At 36.3% G+C, this 18,514-nt stretch overlaps 1 protein-coding gene across 7 annotated transcripts; it reads right to left on the bottom strand.

Annotated features, from left to right (window-relative positions):
* Positions 1 to 3,279: 3,279 nt before the first annotated feature.
* Positions 3,280 to 17,593, bottom strand: LOC109696243 (bile acid-CoA:amino acid N-acyltransferase). Of its 7 annotated transcripts, none has more exons than XM_074051349.1 (5): positions 17,457 to 17,557; positions 16,676 to 16,811; positions 11,173 to 11,688; positions 8,431 to 8,633; positions 3,280 to 4,701 (listed from the first exon to the last, which is right to left on the bottom strand). In XM_074051349.1, exons 3-5 carry the CDS (start codon positions 11,636 to 11,638, stop codon positions 4,105 to 4,107), a joined length of 1,266 nt encoding a protein of 421 aa, XP_073907450.1. In that variant the 5' UTR covers positions 11,639 to 11,688; positions 16,676 to 16,811; positions 17,457 to 17,557; the 3' UTR covers positions 3,280 to 4,104. The 7 variants fall into 7 exon arrangements, with proteins under 7 accessions (XP_073907450.1, XP_073907452.1, XP_073907451.1 ...); XM_074051351.1 differs by having other exon boundaries at positions 16,676 to 16,759; positions 17,457 to 17,513; XM_074051350.1 differs by having other exon boundaries at positions 17,469 to 17,487.
* Between the last annotated feature and the right edge of the window lie 921 nt (positions 17,594 to 18,514).

Below are 18,514 nucleotides of genomic sequence, written 5' to 3'. Positions count from 1 at the left end.
ACTATAGGATTTAATGTTTGTCCTGCGGGGTTTCAATCTTGCTTTGTTTGGTCCCATCCTTTATTTCTATGCCCCCATTTGGGAATGTTTATGCCATTGTGTATTGGGAGAATGTAACTTGGTTTCTTTAATTCTACAGGATCTCACAGCTAAGACATCTTGTGTCTTAGAGATGACTCTGGACTTGAACTTTTGAGAAATACTAGAACTATTAAAAATAAGGAAACCTTGGAGATAGATGAAATTCATTTTGTATTATGAGATAGATATAAACCTTTAGAGGCCAGGTGGAATATTCTTGTTTGAATCTGGGATGCACCCCAAAGACTCATGTGTTGATAGCTTGGTTGCGAACTGATGGGCTTTTAGGGAGTGATTAGATCCTGAGGGATCTGACCTAATCAATGAATTAATCTATCTTGTAAAAAAAATGGCAATACTGGAGATTGAACTCAGGGCCTTTCAATTGCTGAACAAGCACTCTACCACTTGACCACATCCCAGCCCTGGATTAGCCCCCCATGGGTTCATAATGTGACATTCTTGGAAAGTGGTTGAGACTAAGAGGTGGACTTAGCTGAGGGGAGTTAAGTCACTGGGGGCGTCCCTGAGAACATGTACATACCTTGTCCCCAGTCCCCGCCTGTCTCTCTCTCTCTCTCTGCTTTCCACCCGCCATGAAGTGAGAAATCTTTTCTGTCACGTTCCCACTTCCATGATATTCTGCTTGACCACAAGCCCACAACAATAGAGCAAGCCAGTCACTGACTGAAACCTCTGAAAATGTGAGAAAATAAATCCTTCTTCCTTTGGGATGTTTTTATCAGGTTTTTGGTTATAGCAATGAAAAGTGACTAACACAGCCAGGAATGTTTTAAATAAGTAATAAATACATTCATAACTCACAAATTATTACATATTTATTCTCTGGCCTCATTTTAGCAAAATCACTAAGCATGTTGTTGTAACTAAGATTTTCACATAATTTCTGTGTTCTATGGACAGTAATTTTTAAGAAGACAACTTTCTTTAGAGCATTAGTTTCTTATTCATTTTAATCTGGAGAAATTTTGCTGGGCAGAGACTATAGAAATTGAAATGATCAATACGTATCTTTTCCTTTTGTTTAGGTTTTTGTTTTTTGTTGGTACTGAGGTTTGAACTGAAGGCTTTGTGTTTGCTAGGCAAGCACACTACCATTAGCCATGCCCTCAAGCCATTTTTCTTTTGTTTATTTTCCATGTAGGGGCTTGCTTTTACCCATGGCTAGACTTGAAACATAATCTTCCTACCTAAATTTTCTATATAGCTACGATTATAAGCCTGTACCACCATGCCCAGCTTCTTTGTTGAAATGGGGTCTTGCTAACTTTTTGCCTAGGTTGTCCTTGAACCATGATTCTCTAAATCTCCATCTCTTCAGTGGCTGGAATTGTAGGTATGAACCCCTGTGCCCAACAAGTGATCAATACATTTCTTCAGGTAATACTTAGATTCAGATATAAATTATAAATTTACATGTCAAAATCAAATATTGAAATAGTTTGTAAATGATAAATTATCATTATAGACATTATTTAATCAGTATCACAATTCATACTTATTTATCTCAACATATAAATACATAAATCTAAGACTAATATAAACTATTTAATATGCAAAATGCTTTTCAACTACCAAGTGCAATTGTTACAAATATCACACTAATCCTGCATACCTCCAGAATTACTGTTATAGTTTGGATATGAAGTGTCCTCAAAAAAGGCGCATCTGTTGAAGGTTTGCTTTCTAGCTTTTGTGGCTGGGTCATGAGGACGCTAACATCATCAATGGATGAGTCACACTGACTGGGTTATTGGGAGATGGGTGGAGGAAGTGAGTCATTGGAGGTATGTCTTTGAAAGGTGCATCTTATCCCTAGCAACTTCCTGTGTGTGTGTGTGTGTGTGTGTGTGTGTGTGTGTTTGTATGCCTACCATGAGGTGAACCACTTTGCTCTACCACATGTTCCCTGGCATGATGCTCTGATGCACCAAGCAGAGACCCAAAAGCAAAGGAGTCAAGTGACAATTTATGGAGACCTCTGAAATGGTGAGCCAAAATAAACCATTCCTCCCTTAAGTTGTTTTTCTCAGGTGTTTTGCCATATCAACAAAAAAACTAATTAACATGATTATAAATCTGAACAAAAAGAGACAAGGAAAATGCTTACTTACACTACTGGGAACAGTATTTTAGAATCTATTACATTCATGCATTCTAGTGCTGCTGAACAAAAACAAAATGAAAAAAATCCAAAACATTCTTGGCTTTAAAAAATTCCATAAAACATAATTTGAGGGATATATGTATATATGTATATATATATATATATATATATATATATATATATATATATATATCAGGTCAAATACCAATACCATGCCTTATAGTCAGAGACATTCTTCCTAAACCCCAAAACTGGAAATAAAAAAAGTATACCCATTATGTAAAATATTATATAACACAGTACTGTAGGTATCAGCCATTGCAATTACCTACTTATTATAAAGTTAGGTAATGAGATTGACCCAGTGTATGAAATGTGACCACTTCTATGAGTGAGAGAGGAGGGAGGCTATTTGCCCCACTCCAAATAAATGGGATTGTTTTAATCTACACAGAGAGAGTATAACAGAAAGCATTTAGAAGACATAGAGTTGCAAGGCTCCAGTGGCTCCTGCCCATTATCCTAGCTACTTAGGATTCAGAGATCAGGAAGATTATAGTTTGATACCAGCCCCAGACAAAATGTTCTTGAGATCCGGTATCCGAAAAAACCCATCACAAAACAAAGGGCTGGTGGAGTGGCTAAGTAGTAAAGAGCACCTGCCTAGCAAGCATTGGGCGCTGAGATCAAACCCCAGTGCTGCATCCTCCCACCCCAAAAAAGGAAAAGAGTTTAGGCAGACCTAACAGAAGTGTCCCATGTTACTTTTACTACTCTAATTCCTCACTGGCTCTCTACAATACCTACAAAATGGTCCCAAATTATTTCTACCAGTTCATGTTCACCTTGGCTATTTACCAATCATCTTCTCATCTGCAACTCAGTAACCCAGGAATATCTGGATGATAATTTGTACTTTAGAGATGGTACCTCCAATTTGACCTGTTGCCTACCCTATACCCAGAATCACTGAATCATGCCCTGTGAACCTATAGTGTATTTTTGTGCTGTCTGTGGGTTAACAGTGGTTTTTTACATTTGTAAATGTTTATATGAAATACAAATTTCAGTATCCATAAATGAATGTTTAATTGGAACACAGGTACCATCATTCATTTCATACTGCTATGGCAGCTATTGTGCTACAGTAACAGAGTTGAGGCATAGTAACAAAACCTTATAGCCCACAAAGCTGAAAATGTTTACTATCTGGCATTTTATAGAAAAAGTTTGCCACCACACAATCCCCATCATCATGGCTGCTTCAGTGAGTTGTAATTTTGTGAATCACAGGTTGCTCCTCTCTCATTGCTGATAATGCCAAAATGCTGTATATGTTTAGACACAAGAATAATTTTATCACTTTTGTTAACTTGTTGATTGGAGACTGATTAATAATCATATATACATGTAAGCTTCCATATCATCTTCAAATACTTGGCTCTAGCTTTGTAATAATAATAAAGCAAACACGAGCTATAACAATATTTTGAAATATGAGTGACCTAAGCATATTTAATTTGAGTTTTAGGAAACCAGCAAGTATTAGCATCCAATTCTTTTCATGTCTGTTTTATAAGCCAAAGAATTCTGGTTACTTGTTGGTAAATTTTTCCCTTGGTAAGTGTTATGATTGAGAGTTACTATAATGATGAATATTTTAGGGCAGGTAGAACTGCAAGTTTATTTCTACAAATATAGGACTCTCAGTGTCAATTTGGTTCGGTAGAAACCATTTTTTCCTCTCAAAATTCATGCCATTATCATTCTCAGTCCCTGCTGCCCTTGTTATAACTTCCCTTTTACAATAAGAGATCAAAGATATTCCTCCATAAAAATTAAGAGGTGCTAATAAAGAGATTTACTACTCTATTTCTGAGGAATAGCTAGTCTTCTCACAGTTGACTGGTTGATTGGCCTGGAATGAGGTGCTGTCTGAGAAATTTCTGAATCTCTTTCCAAGAATGTTCTTGTGCAGCTGCATGTGGGATAAGCTCTCCCCCCCAGTGGATGGGTGAGGTTACAAAGGAGATTCTTGAGGCACAGCACATGGGAGAATAGGGAGGCTCTATCAGGTGGCCTGCCCCAGGGTAAGACAGCAGGCTCCAGTTGTTCTTCCCATGTCTCTTCAGCTGTTTTATAGCTTTCTCAGCAAACACTTTGCTGTTGATATTCTTGTCTTCTTCTCCGACAATGAAGAGGAAATGTCCCTGGGCCTTTTCAACGGGAAGTACAGACTGGCTAGATTCAAAATCAGTTTCCTCATAAACGCGATAAAACTCTGTAAACCCTAAGGCTGTGGAGGATTCCAAGTGTATAGAGCAGGGCATAGACGGTATGATTTTACCACGGTATTCATGTGTGCAGTCAAGAATGAAGTTAGGCCCACTAATAAGTACAGTGGCTATGACTTGTTTTAGGTGAACAGCCATAGAGAGTCCAATCATCGCTCCTTTGCAAACGGAGACTACCCCAACACCTGGGCCCAAGACCTGAAAACAATGGAAATGAAATGTTATTTTAATCTTCAGTTAGAAAATCCACAATCTCCAACAAGAGCTTCAATAAGAAATGGGAACAATCAAGTAAAAAAAAAAAACCCACCCATATGCTTATATATCCCATTTCTAGAGTTCTGTAATATAGAATGTGTTCAAAGGCAATAATCCTTCAAAAACATTCTTCCAGCAAATACTACGGAGGGCTGGAGGTATGGCTGAAGCAGTAGAGTGTACCTACTTTGTATTGAGAAGCCCCAAACTCAAACCTCAGTTCAAACCAAACCAAACCAAACCAAAAAAAAAAAAGAGCAAGTACTATGGATTCAGCATTGTTTGGTTGTAAGTTTAAAAAGCCTTCAAGAAATGCCAGTGTAATAGTAGGAAAATGAATGTACTATTGTGAATGATAGTCAGGATATAATTGATGGGCAAACTTTATTGCACCAAATTTAGGCTCATTACAGGGAAACGTGTATTCTCTGTAGGAGTGCACAGAAAGAAGGTGAGGTTAGTAAGACAAAGCATGAAACTTGAACAGAGAGCCGTGGACTTGTTTTGGTTTCAAAACGAGATTTCAGAATGGGGAAGGGTTAGCTTCACCTCTTTCTTGTTGTCATCAGATAAGAATTTTTAGATTACCTACCCTGTGTTAAGTACCAGGAGACCCAGGGAAGAAAGGCACAATCTCTTGTCATCAAGTAACTTCCTGCCAGATGGAGAGACAGGAGGAAGGAAACACACACACACACACACACACACACACAATCAGAATATTACAAATTCTTTGATATAGGGTGCATTCAGTTAAAGCTGCCAACCCAAATTGGCAAGAAATAAGTGCAGGATCAAAGAAAGACTCTCAGAGGAAATGGGCAATGAGTACTGGGCAGCATGATATGAGTATCTTTGAAAGACACACTTGGCAGCCTTTACTCTTTCTAACTAAAAAGTAGCATTAGGACAAGTTTTGAGACTGGGCATAAGGTAAGACTGAAGAAGTATGAAGAAGTCAAATTATAGAAAGTTTTGTCTAACATGTTAGGATGACTGGTTTTTATCCTGTAGTAAGTAGGGAGATCTTGAGCAAGTGAGAAAAACAGTGTGCTCCAGAAAAGCCAATTTACAATTCTGACTTAAAAAAAAAACTGAAGGCAGAAAAGCCAGAGCTTATTGCAACAGTAATGGCAAGAAATGATGATATCCTGAACAAAGGGAGCACCGGTGGAAATGAAAAGGAAACCACATGTTCATGAGTTATTTATGAGTGCAAAATATCAGTTAGGCATGGGAGTGCAAGGGAGAAGGGGTTAAAGATGATTGTTCTTTGCAGCACAAAATACAATCTTGGTTTTCTTTGAGCTGTTGCTTCTTGCAAGGATGGAATTTCAGAGATAAACATCTTGTTTTGTAAAGCCTTAATTGATCTCCTACTTCTTTCCTAATTGGTCTCCTATATTTTCAAGACCTTTTATCAACTAATATTTGGGGTATTTTTCTATTATTTATATATTAATGAATGTACATACCACTTGTGCCCAGCTGACAAAAAAATGAACAATAATTAGTTTGGGGGGAACTAAATAAATAGAATGAGTCATATATAGTCTCTATTTCCCACTCTGCCTATTAAAAGGGGGGTGTTGAACTAATTAAAAGATCTTTAAGAATCTGAAACTCTTTTTTAATGTTTATATTTAATTGACACAAATGACTATGAGGTACAATGTGATGTTTTGATACATGTATTGTATAATGAGCAAATCAGGCAATTTAACACATTCATCACTTCAAAAACTTTGTGGTAAGAACATTTAAAATCACTCTTTTAGCGTAAAACAGGTTCTTTCTGGGGGGTGGACACTTATGGGAGGGGGAGCATGAACAGAGAGGGTGAAGGAGGGTGAATATAGTTGATGGACTTTGTAGATATGTATGAAAATAGAATTATGGAAACCTGTTGAAATTGTTCTAAGAAATGGGGGAGGGTGAATGAGGGAGAATGATGGAAGGGTGAATCTAATTAAGATACATTGTAAGCACATATGTAAATGTCACAATGAAACCTCCCTGTACAACTAATATATGCTAATAAAAATGTAAAAAAATTACTCCTTCAGCAATTTTGAAATATGTATTAGACTATAGTAAGCATGATATACAATAGATAACCAGAACTTACTTCTCCTGTCTTACTGAAACCTTGTACCCTTTGACTACCATTTCCCTTTTCCATACCCAGCACCACTTCTGAAATTCTGTCTTCATATCAAAGATAAGAAAGTCACAGTTATGGCAGGAGAAATGGTAACACTGCATTTGGCCATGGAAGATAAAGTAAAAGCAACTATAACATAAATGAACAACAAAAAGGATGACTTAAATATGTACAGACTTTAATTTGGTCCTGATCCTTAGGATAACAGTAACTCTTGTTACAACCTTTGCCAGAAAATTTGAGATGAGAGAATCTCATAGAAGTTCTCAAAGTCAGTACCAACAGGTAGAGAAATGAGACTTGCAAGGAATGAAAAGACCTGAGTTCTATCATTCTGCAGAAGAGACACTGTGAAGAAAGGTTAATGGAAGTATTCAATACCTAGAAAAGAAAACTAGTTTTCAGGCCAAGGTTAGTCATTAACTAGTTGTCTTTGTGATATTACAAGAACAGTGATGGAAAAGTCATGCAGCAAGAAAGCAAAAAGTGCTGGTTGGGGATGTAGCTCAATGGTTGAGTGTTTGCCTAACATGCATGAGACTCTGGGCTCAACCTCCAGTACAAAAATAAATAAATAAATAGAAAGCAAAAAGTAGAATCACATAGCTTCTCTATTTCTCATCCAAGACAAATAAAGGGTCAGTGTAATAATAAAATTGTCTATCTGACAGTTCAGGATAATACCATTACATGTATCAAAAATAGCCACTTAAAATATCAGTGTATCAATAACTGGTCAGTTATTGTTGCTTATCTTATTATTGCAATCCTGAGTGTATTTTGGTGATACTTACATGAAAAACTATGTAGCAACTAGATTTGATTTTACCTCAGTTTTTATTGAGAAAAAATTAGGTAATTAACAAAGGATAATAAGCACCAATCCTATTTTAGCAACAAAGCATAAGTTTTAAGATTCAAAGAAGATATGTGGATTGGAAAGTACTACAGTATTATGTTTAAGTCTTCTCAAGTTACTAAAGGTCAGACTCACTCTCAAAGAAATACATATCTGTCAAGTTGAATATGGTGATGAGAAAATGATAACAATGATAATAATTATGCATCATTAATGAGTGTTCAACATTGCCAGGTGCAACATATCATTTTGTGTGTCATGATCCCCCTTCAAATCTCACCTTACCTTATGAAGTATTATCACGACAATATTATTTAAGCAATACAAAAAATACTGGAGAGGTCTAAGTAAGTAACTTTCTCATACTTCCTCAATTAGATGAAATGAAGCCAGAAATGCAATTCATTTCTGTCTGACTTCAAAGCCAATTCCTTTTGAAACATTATGAACATAGCCTAACTTCCTATGAATTTTGTTTCTCCAAGCAAAAGACATTGGATGAGAAATAAGTCACATGAATAGTATGGGTATGCAACAGAATTTCAAATATGATAGAATCATACTTGGAAGTTAAGAGAAGTCAAAGAAAATTAGGGTTATAAAAAAAAAAACTGGAACTAAAACCTACTAAAGAGATAAAAATTACCTTCGGATGTGCCAGAAGAAAATTGACAGCTTCCTCAAAATACTCCAAATTTACTTTCTCTAGTAGAGGAGGCAGGTCGTCATAGGCCCAGTATGCCAAGGCCAAGGAGGCAAAGCCATGGCTGGCCAGAAGGCTGGCCCGAAATTCAATCAGTCCACCATTGCCACCAAATAAATCAATGACTCCTGGAAAAGGGCCCTCTCCTAAACAAAACAAGACAAAAACGGAATTGTGTATGAAGGGAAAGTGAGGAAAAGATAACAAAATTATGAAACCACAAGGAAAGAAAAGCATCAGAAATATTGGAATTAATGCACAAAATTTTAAGTAGAACCTCCAAATTTTCAGCCTTGTATGTGGAGTACAAGGGAGGTCTATTGACTATATAATGGAACACAATGTCTAGAAGTTCTGTTAGGAACCATGTCTCCTGACATGTTTAATCCCTGCAGCCAAGGAGAATGGGGTTTGTTTCTATAGTTTCAGAGTAAAGAAAACCATAAAAATTGGGGCCAAGTCTTCATAACTTAAAAAAGGTGCAGAAATAGGCTTCAGGAAATCTGTGACGGTCCTAAAATTAGATGCATATATATGATTATATGTATGTTTTATCAATGAGAGGTGCTATAGTTTGGATCAGGAATGCTCCCCCACACCCATATGTTAAAGGCTTGACACCAGGGTGGCAGTATTGGCAATTGGTAGAATCTTCAAGAGGTGAGAGCCACTGGGAGATCTTCATGTTACTGAGGGACCCCAGCTGCTTCTTCTTCTTCTCTTTTGCTTCTTGACCATGAGGTAAGCAGTTTGGGTCCAGCACACATTCCCACCAGATATGCTGCATTGTCCAAAGCAACTAGGCCAACCAATTACAAACTGAAACCTTTAAAACTGTGATCCCAAATGAACCTTTCTCTTTAGAAGTTGATTATGTCAGGTATTTATTACAATAATAAAAACTGACTATCACCCAACAGGGGTCCACAGATTGAACTGATTTCTCAAGTCTATGGCTAAAAAATTCTTTTAAACAATTACATTGGCTGAAATCCTGACTTAACACTACTCTGTTATACTAAGTGACTACCGAGTGATGATATCTCCCACCTAAACAGATGTGAATGATGAGCTCCTTCATTCAATCATATTCTCTATTCCTTGCAGTCTAACACATGGTAAAAAGGACAGATGATCAGAGTATCACTCTACAGTTACTCTCTGTGTAGGCAGCTTATTTCCAAAATTAAGTAGAGTTTACACACTGAAAGAAATTTACAGTGAGCTTATTGGGAATAGTCTATTCTTGTAAGTGTGATTTTACCTAAGGAAGACTAATCTCATCCATTTAAAATGAGTGGCTTAATTTAAAGGAGCACTGGGAATCAAAAACAAATTACTTTACCTTGAGAAAAGAGATAAAATGTTAATATATTTTGGTTTAAAAATACCATATGAGTAAATGAGTAAGGATGATTTTGCTCTTCTGATTGGCAGGAAAGAGAGAACAATTAAGAGTAGAAACCCCTTCTGTTGAAAGAATATTGCAATGTTTTGAGACCTGACTAAACCTCCTTATGATCCACACAACTCATGCCTTGTTTGTGTCCCCATAGAACAAACACCTAAAGCAGGAGACCCAGCATATGCAATGTCCTTCAGGGTCAACAAATAGCACATCCTGAACCAGTGTATCAGCCCAAGGTAGAAAGCCTGTACCAATACACAAATTTTTAATAGAGGTAGAATACTAAAGGAACAAAACTGTGTTACTTACTTTCTGGTGCACGATAGAGTAGTCTATGTGCCAATCACTGATGTGAAAAAATTAAAATTTGTCTAAACAATTGCATAGGTCATGATAAATTTGGAAGGAATAGGTTTTATCTTTTCTATACCATCTATAACTCTATGTTGCCAAAAACCATCCCTAAACATTTTAAGGGTCTTTAACCCATCTCAGTTCTATCAGTGGACTATTAAGTAAAAATAAATGAATAAAGGCAACACATCCGGATGAGGTGATGGCTATATCTAAAATCAAAGGACTTATGTGAAGAAGGGTCTTCAGACAGAGTTGAGCTCTGATCCTGTTGAAGTCTTAAGAGAAATTAACTTTACTTTGGTCAGTCCCCATAAACATGACCAATACATGTTTGAAATCTCTTACTAGTATGTGGAGATTGCTGTGGGAAACCAGGAGTGTTCTTGTACATTTTATAGTCATTAGGGAGCATGCTGTCTTGTCTGATTATGAAATATTCTATCAATATGCATTATTTATGGAAATAGAGGGTGTAAGTTTTCTTTGTATTCTCTATATTTGTGGCAAACTTTTAGTCTATCACATCATCAGCTTATTAACTGAAAGTCAAAAAGATAGAACCCCCCCCCAAAAAGAGCTAGGACATGATTACCATTAATTAAGGTGAGAGTTTTCAGATAGCTAGACTTTAATGCAGGTAAATTTAACATATTCTCAAACCTTTGGAAATCTCATAATAAAGAGACTCCATAAAACTGTATCTAGTCATATCATCAAATCAGCCCCAGAACTGCTGAGATGAAACTTAAGTTAGAGTGGAATATTACCATACTCTTGTTCTGACCCACAGTTAAACCTGATTTTAAGGCAGGAAAGGCAAGCTCTATATATTATTCCATATTCAAGCTAAATTTCATGAAAAAGAAGATGTCAAAAGAGGAAGAAATAAGGATAACAATAACCAAAGTAATTCTACTCACCTGGAGGGATAAAGAGGGCTCCCCGAATGCGACCTTTCTTTACCAGGATCCGTGTGACACCAGGTGCCACATACCACCTTTCCAAAGTCAGGCTGGCCTTTGGAGCACTGGAAATACTAGTTCTTACTGGAAAACTTGGCTCACAAAGTTTTAATTCAATTTGGAAGGGGCTATTCATCACCTCTCTTTTTGCCAGTCTAGTTAACATCTTTTCAGGTTTCAAGGACCAGAAGAGACCCATAGGGTGGACACCCACAAAGTCACCTCCAACTGCAGAATCACGTTCCAAGTCCACCTCACCAACTTCATTGGCCTTATAGTAGGCATGAGAATGAAACATATTCTCCTTCTCATCTTTCAAAGATGCCTTAAGACATACCACCTGAAAAGGTGTCAGGCCTGTAACTCGGATATGCACTGGCTCATCAACAAGCGCGCTTAGAGGAGTCGCTATCAGCTCAACCATTTTTGTGGTGTGGCACCGTGGATGATTCTTCAAAAATATCTTTGACAAAACTTCAAAATAGAAAGAAATAAAAAAGAATGAAACAAGGTAGTGATAAGGTTAATGAGTAATGAAACCAGGAAGCAGATCTCTTAGGATTCAGTTTTAACTCTCCAGTGATTTAGCAAATATTCTGTTACAATCTTGTAGTGCAAGACATCTAAGAGCTTTCAACAAATCTTTTGGAGGTACTGTAAGCCTTCAGATAAAGCAAGGTAGCTGTTCTCCAAAGGATGAGGGCCAAGGAGCACAGAGACATATCTCCATACTTAGAAAGCCAATAATATGATTGCAGAATTAAGAAAACATCCCAGTGCCCCTCCTTTTTGAAGAATTGTAAATCAGAATTTCCAGTGTGAAAAGCTAGCAACGTGGCCACAAAACACAAAGATTTCCTCCAGAAGTTCACTAATGCTAAGAACCTAGGCTCTTCTAATGAGAAAGGCCCAATCCCACAACCAAAAACATTTTGGAGCTGGTGGTACACGAAGTCAGCTAGAATTGCAATAAGGCCCATAGCCAGCTCAGCCACAGGGCAGACTGACTGAGCCCTTAATACCAACATTCTGACAGAATAGGGGTGTACTCTTCTCAGGAGGTAAATATTATTTCTTCAGTCATAAACTTAATACAAAATATCCAGGATTCAATTTTTTAAAACTATGAGATACAATAGAAGTAAAAAAAATTCATGATGATAAGAGAAAACAATCAGTAGACTAGAAGCAGCAATGTTCCAAATGTTGGAATTAATCAGATGAGAAATAGAAAAAGACCAACAAGCAATAGGACAACTTAGTCAAAAGTACCCAAACTAAATTATAAAGAGAAAAAATAATGTAAAAGTAGAATAGAACCCTTGAGATGTGTGGGACAAATAATATAATACATGTGTAATAGGTGTCTTAGGGAGGCAAGAGACAGGCACAGAAGAAATACTTGAAAAAACAATGCCTGAAATTTCTTGCAATTTGTTTAAAAACATCATGCCACAGTTGTAAGAAACCTGATAAACATGAGGAGGGCAAAATCAAAGAAAACCTCAACTACCACATATTGTCAAACTGACTATAGAAAGGGAGAGTTTTTAAAGCAGCCTGCGAAAACAGGAATATTACAGATAGGAAAGTGAATAATATAAATAACATTTGCTCTACCACAAATAATGAAAGCCAGAAAACAACAGATCCTTGCAGTACTCAAAAGGAAAACAAAACCAAACATCTAAAATTCCTTATCTAACAAAAATTACTTCAAAACTAAAGGCAAAATAAAGATATTTCTACCAAAAAAGCCAAGAAATTACGTTTGCATTTCAAGAAATGCTCTATTGAAGGAAAATTACACCAAATAGACAACTTGATCTGTTTGGGAAATGATGAAGAATAAAATAAACAGAAACAACAAAAAAATGGTTATCTTGGTAAACATAAAAGTCCTTTTTCAAAATTTCTTTACATATACATATACATGTATGTATATTTAAATATTAAAAGATTACTGGTTGTTGAAAATAAAAATAATAACTGTATTCTGGTTTATATAAGACATAGAAATAAAATATTATGACAAAAAGGTAGACGATAAATAGGAAAATCGAAGTATACTCTTGTGAGATTCTTATATCATAGTTTTTCAAGTAATACAAGATTATTTGCAAGTAGACTGTGATAATTTAAAGGATCTTGTCAGGAACTCACTGTACTGGAAGAGAGAGAAAGGAAGGGAGGGAGGAGTAGAGGGAGGGAAAGAGAGAGAATGAGCTAGCTGAGCTGCCAGAGGTTAGAATAGCAATTAAAACAGAAAACAGCAAGCTATAAATGAAAGGATTAAGCCATTAATCACTTACTGTGATCCTATAGCAAAAATTTGAAGTTTTTGGTGTTTTGGAAACACTGGGGCTTGAACTCACAGCCTCATGCTTGCTAGGGAGGCAGCAGGCACTCTTAACTCCTGAGCCACTTCACCAACCCACAAAAACTTAGACTGGAAAAGGTATGTAGGCACAGAAAGTCAGTGGATCAGCACAGATGCAGAGGCCTTCTTACTGCTGAGAGAGTCCCCTAAAAAAAGTCTCTGGCAATTTTATGGATTCCTGGGATTGGTGAGGGGAGAAAAGAGGAAAAGGAGACCTGAAAACAGAATTCAAGTGGAGAGAACACAGACTTTTACTCATGGTGAAATGAGTATCAGTCACACCAGGGAGAAAAAAAACATGTGGTATGAGATGTGTATTTGTGCTGCCTTTAGCTATTTTTGGGAAATACAATCTGCCAGAACAGGAAAGGAGGAATAAAAGAGCAAATGAATGGAAAACAAATACCAGAATGGGAGATTAAAATCCATTCATATTAATAACTGCATTAAATATAAATAGAATAAACATCCCAATTAAAAGACATAATTGTCAGACTAGTTGAAAAAGCAAATTTCTATTTTTTACAAACACGTTGTCAAGACAGACAGATTAACGTATAAAAGAAGAAAAACATGAAACACAAACATTAAGCATAAGAAAACTAGTGGGGCTATATTTATCAACTTAAGTTATATACACTTTACATAATTATATATTTATTTCTACGTATCAACTCAGATGTCACAATAGAGTATTGTTGGAGATAAGGGGGACATTTCATAATGATAAAAGAATTGGTTCATCAAAAAAAAGTCACAATCTGAAGGCATTTCAAAATACATGCACCAAAATGAAAAGACCAAAAAATTCATAATCATAGTTGAGGATTTTAACACTTCTCTCTCAGAAATTGAAGCACATTTAAAAAGTCAGTACAGCATAGAAGATTTGAACACTTTCAACCAACTTGATCTAGTTGTTATTTATGACACTACATCCCCAAACTTCAAATTACATTCTTTATAAAGACGTTAAGATAATGCTTTCTGCCTAGAATGGAAAGGACTGGATTAGGAATTTAGAATATAGGAAGCTGAACATAGAAACTGACCTAACAAAGTAGGTACTAGCCACAGTGGGTATTGAACACTTGAAATGACTGACCTAAATAATCCATGGTGAAAGAACAAATCAAAATGGAATTGGGAAAATATTTTTATCTGAATGATTATTGAGAACAAAATGTACCAAAATTCTTGTGAATTTAGTTCTGTGAGGAAGCATACAATCCTTTTCCTGAAGATATCAAGTTCTGCCAGATCAATCCCTGTGGATTACAGTCTGCCCTTTCTTTTCTACATATCCTTCCCTTCCCGACTGCCTGAAAGAGTTCAAGCTCCAAAGATGAAAGATAACAATCTTTCAGAGTCTGCCAAACCAATTCCCACAATTGCGTAAGCTCAAATCCTGTAACAAATACATGTTAGTGAGATCAATGCTCTATTGAATATACTTCGTTACTCCTTGTGAATTTTTACAGTTAAAAAGTGGCATGGTGAGGGCAGAATCTAACAAGAGTGGGTTGAAAGATGAGTATGACAGCTTGATTGTTAAGAAGAGGGGCAATCCACTACTGACGAATGGATTAAGAAAATGTGGTATTTATGCACAATGGAATTCTACTCAGCCATGAAAAAGAATGAAATCTTATCATTTGCAAGTAAATGGATAGAACTGGAGAACATCATTCTGAGTGAGGTTAGGCAGGCTCAGAAGACCAATAATTGTCATATGCAGACTTTAGATCAAGGGCAAATACAGCAATGCTATTGGACTTTGGTCACATGATAAGGGAGGTATGGGGATAGGTAAGAAACCAAAAAAAATGATAGTATTTGATGTCCTCAATGCAAAGGAACTAATGCAGAAACTTTAAAGCGACAGGGGCCAATAGGAGAAGGGGATCAGGAACTAGAGAAAAGGTCAGTTCGAGAAGAATCAACTTAGAATGTAACACATTTGTACATGAAAGCAATGCTAGGAATCTCCCTGTATAGCTATCCTTATCTCAACTAGCAAAAACCCTTTGTCCTTCTTATTATTGTTTATACTCTCTTCAACAAAATTAGAGATAAGGGCAGAACAGTTTCTGCCTGGAAGCGAAGGGGTGGGGAAATTGGGAGGGGAAGGAGGGAGAGGGAAGGGGAGGTAGGGGGGAAGAAATGACCCAAACATTGTAAAAATTTTTTTAAAATTTTTAAAAAGAAGGGGGGCAAAATTAGAGGGACAGCTGAAGGAAGGGTTAAGGGAGAGCTTGTTTTGTGTCTTACTTGAAGTTCCTCAAGAAGCTGACATTGATATAGCAACCCAAGAGCCAGGCACTGGTGGCTCACACCTATAATCCTAGCTACTCAGAAAGCAGAGATAAGGAGGATCCTGGTTTGAAGCCAGCATGGGCAAATAATTTGTGAGACCCTGTATTGAAAAAAAAAATCACAAAAAAGGGCTGGTGGAGTGACTCAAGGTGTAGGTCCTGAGTGCAAACCTCAGTACTGCCCCCCAAAAAACCAATACAAAACAAACCCTCAGAGCAAGTAGTTTACTTTAAGGGGGTTCCAGAAAACATCGATAGAGAAGTAAGAAGTACAATAAATGGCTGGTTGAGGGCTGCAAGTACACATACACATTGAACTCGCTGCATAGTCTAGGCAGGCCTCGTGAGTAGCTGGGATTACAATCTGAGCTCCTATATATACACATTGAAACAGACACAGGCATGAATAAATGCTGATAAGAATGAGCCTATGGAGAAGTGCTGAGTAAGAATTCAATAAACAAGACACTGCCTTTGTTTCCTCAGAAGCTTAAAAACAAATGATTTTATAGCTCAAAAGTACATTTTACCTGTTACAATATTCAAGAAATTCAAGAAATAGAATGAAAATAACAGAAAGCCACTGTACTTCTGTAACAGAAAGTGTTACAGAAATGTTTAGAAAGATTAATTGTGCTAACTAAAATAAACATAAATAGAAAAAAATCAATGAATAATAAATGTTAAAATCTTCTGTCTTGATATAGAAATATAATAATGCATTTAACAAAAATTTTTTCACCATAAAAAGAAATTGAATACTTACTTAAGTTCACACAGAGTCAGGAATGGAATTCTTATCTCTAACTCTTAAAATTGATGAGTAGTTTGACAAAAATTTATCAAGAGTCTGCAGATGAAAGCCACTGGAAGATTAGATATAATCCCTGTTCTAAATAAACCTAAGGTATAGAATTTCTCCATTAAGTTTCTATTAAATGTCACATGTCAACCAATGTGCCCCAACAGAAAGAAATTAATTGGAAGTCATTAATTTTAATTCAATTTATACTTGCTTTTTTTGAATTTTTTATCATAACAGTGGCTGATTGTATTTTACTCCTAGAAAGCATTGTTGAGTTGCATAAAAAGGTATAACCATGTAGTCAAGGCTTCAAGAAATATTTCCTTAGAATTTAATTCTAACATGGCATTAGCTTTACCTTAAAATTATCCTTCAAACAAAATATAAGTAGGACCACAATTTAGCTTCCCAGACTAAGAGGGAAATATTAACAAGGAAAGGGAGGAGAAAATAATGAGAAGTTAAGTGATTTCTGATAGCCTTTCATTTTCCTCAAAAACATAATTCCATCTCAATAGTCTCATTAACAGTAAGTCCCTACTGACATCCTCTCTAAGCAAAACCTGTCTGAAAAAACACCCTTATCTGAGCATCTCTGGCAACACTACACAAAAGAAGACTATGTCTTTCGAAATTGCTAAATTTCAAACACTGGAGTAAATAACCTGATTTTTATTTCTAATTAAAGAGCTGTGATTTTAATTATTTGCAGTCTCCCAGAAGAAACACCCTGATTACAAACCAAAAACCTGACTTTTTCCTCTTCAGCCTTCTTATCCAGATGTAAAGGAAAAGGACAAGCTACCAGTTGCGCTCAGACCAAAGCCTCCAGCATCTTTTATAGTTTAACAGAGCTGCCAGATCAACCACCCACATTTTGCTCTAGTCTCCTATTAACTTTTAAATTTGAGGGGACCTTGTCCCTCCTTTTTCCTTCTTTTCACTTTATGTTCTCTTTAAATCTGTTCCTCTTAGAGAGAGCCCCTGCATTTTATTCATTTTGCTTAATATAAACAAGATTTTTGTTTCATTTTGCCTCTATTGGCACTATTTGGGAATATTCTTCCTCTACAAATAAAGAAGTCAAGGCAACTTCTGAAGGGCAGACTTTCTTTCCTGAGCCCATAACAGCTGGAAACTACAAAGGTGATCATGGTAATGAAAACAAAATACTTTTTCAATCCCACTTTCAGAATTTGGAGACACCAAATCTTCTATCAACTCCATCTCTCTCCTCATCTAATTCAGAGACTCTTGAAAAAACCACAGAATGGAGTGCTAGTGGTGAGTTGACAAAATAAGAGGCACTACTTCCATAAAAGCATTGAGTCTTTTTATTTGAGGTGATGGGCAACATTTTAAAAAGTACAAACCGAACAAAAACTATTAAGCAGAAAATAACAAAAGCACATAATGCTGCAACAGAAAATAAACAATAAAAAAATCAGAGACAAGTTTCTTTGAAAAGATTGGTGACATTAATAAACTCCAAGCTAAACTGATCCAATAAAAACAAGACACAACACAAATAATATCTGGTGGAGTGGCTCAAGTGGTACCAACTAAGCATGAGGCCCTGAGTTCAAACCCCAGTACTGCCAAAAAAAACCCCACAAATAATAAATACCCAGAGTGGGTATTTTTATCATTACAGCTCTCAAAGACATTAAAAGGAAAATAAAGGAATATAATGCCAAATAACTTGACAACTTAGATGAATGAGTAAATTACTTGAAAAAAAGAATATTGAAGAATTATTTCAGGGCAAAGGAGATAGAGTAGCATGGCTAATTAATAAGT

The sequence above is a fragment of the Castor canadensis genome, chromosome 13, assembly GCF_047511655.1.
Source record: "Castor canadensis chromosome 13, mCasCan1.hap1v2, whole genome shotgun sequence".
In the NCBI taxonomy this organism is placed as follows: domain Eukaryota; kingdom Metazoa; phylum Chordata; class Mammalia; order Rodentia; family Castoridae; genus Castor; species Castor canadensis.
Note: the sequence above shows the minus strand (reverse complement) of the source record. Positions and strands in the feature narration are given on the sequence as shown.

Excerpts from the sequence above, each read along its gene's own strand:
- LOC109696243 (XM_020179225.2), bottom strand. The coding sequence starts at position 11,638 with ATGGTTGAGCTGATAGCGACTCCTCTAAGCGCGCTTGTTGATGAGCCA. Across the intron at positions 8,634-11,172 it reads AGCCCTCTTTATCCCTCCAG|GAGAGGGCCCTTTTCCAGGA; the intron begins GTGAGTAGAATT and ends TGTTTTGTTTAG. Across the intron at positions 4,702-8,430 it reads TTCTTCTGGCACATCCGAAG|GTCTTGGGCCCAGGTGTTGG; the intron begins GTAATTTTTATC and ends CATTGTTTTCAG.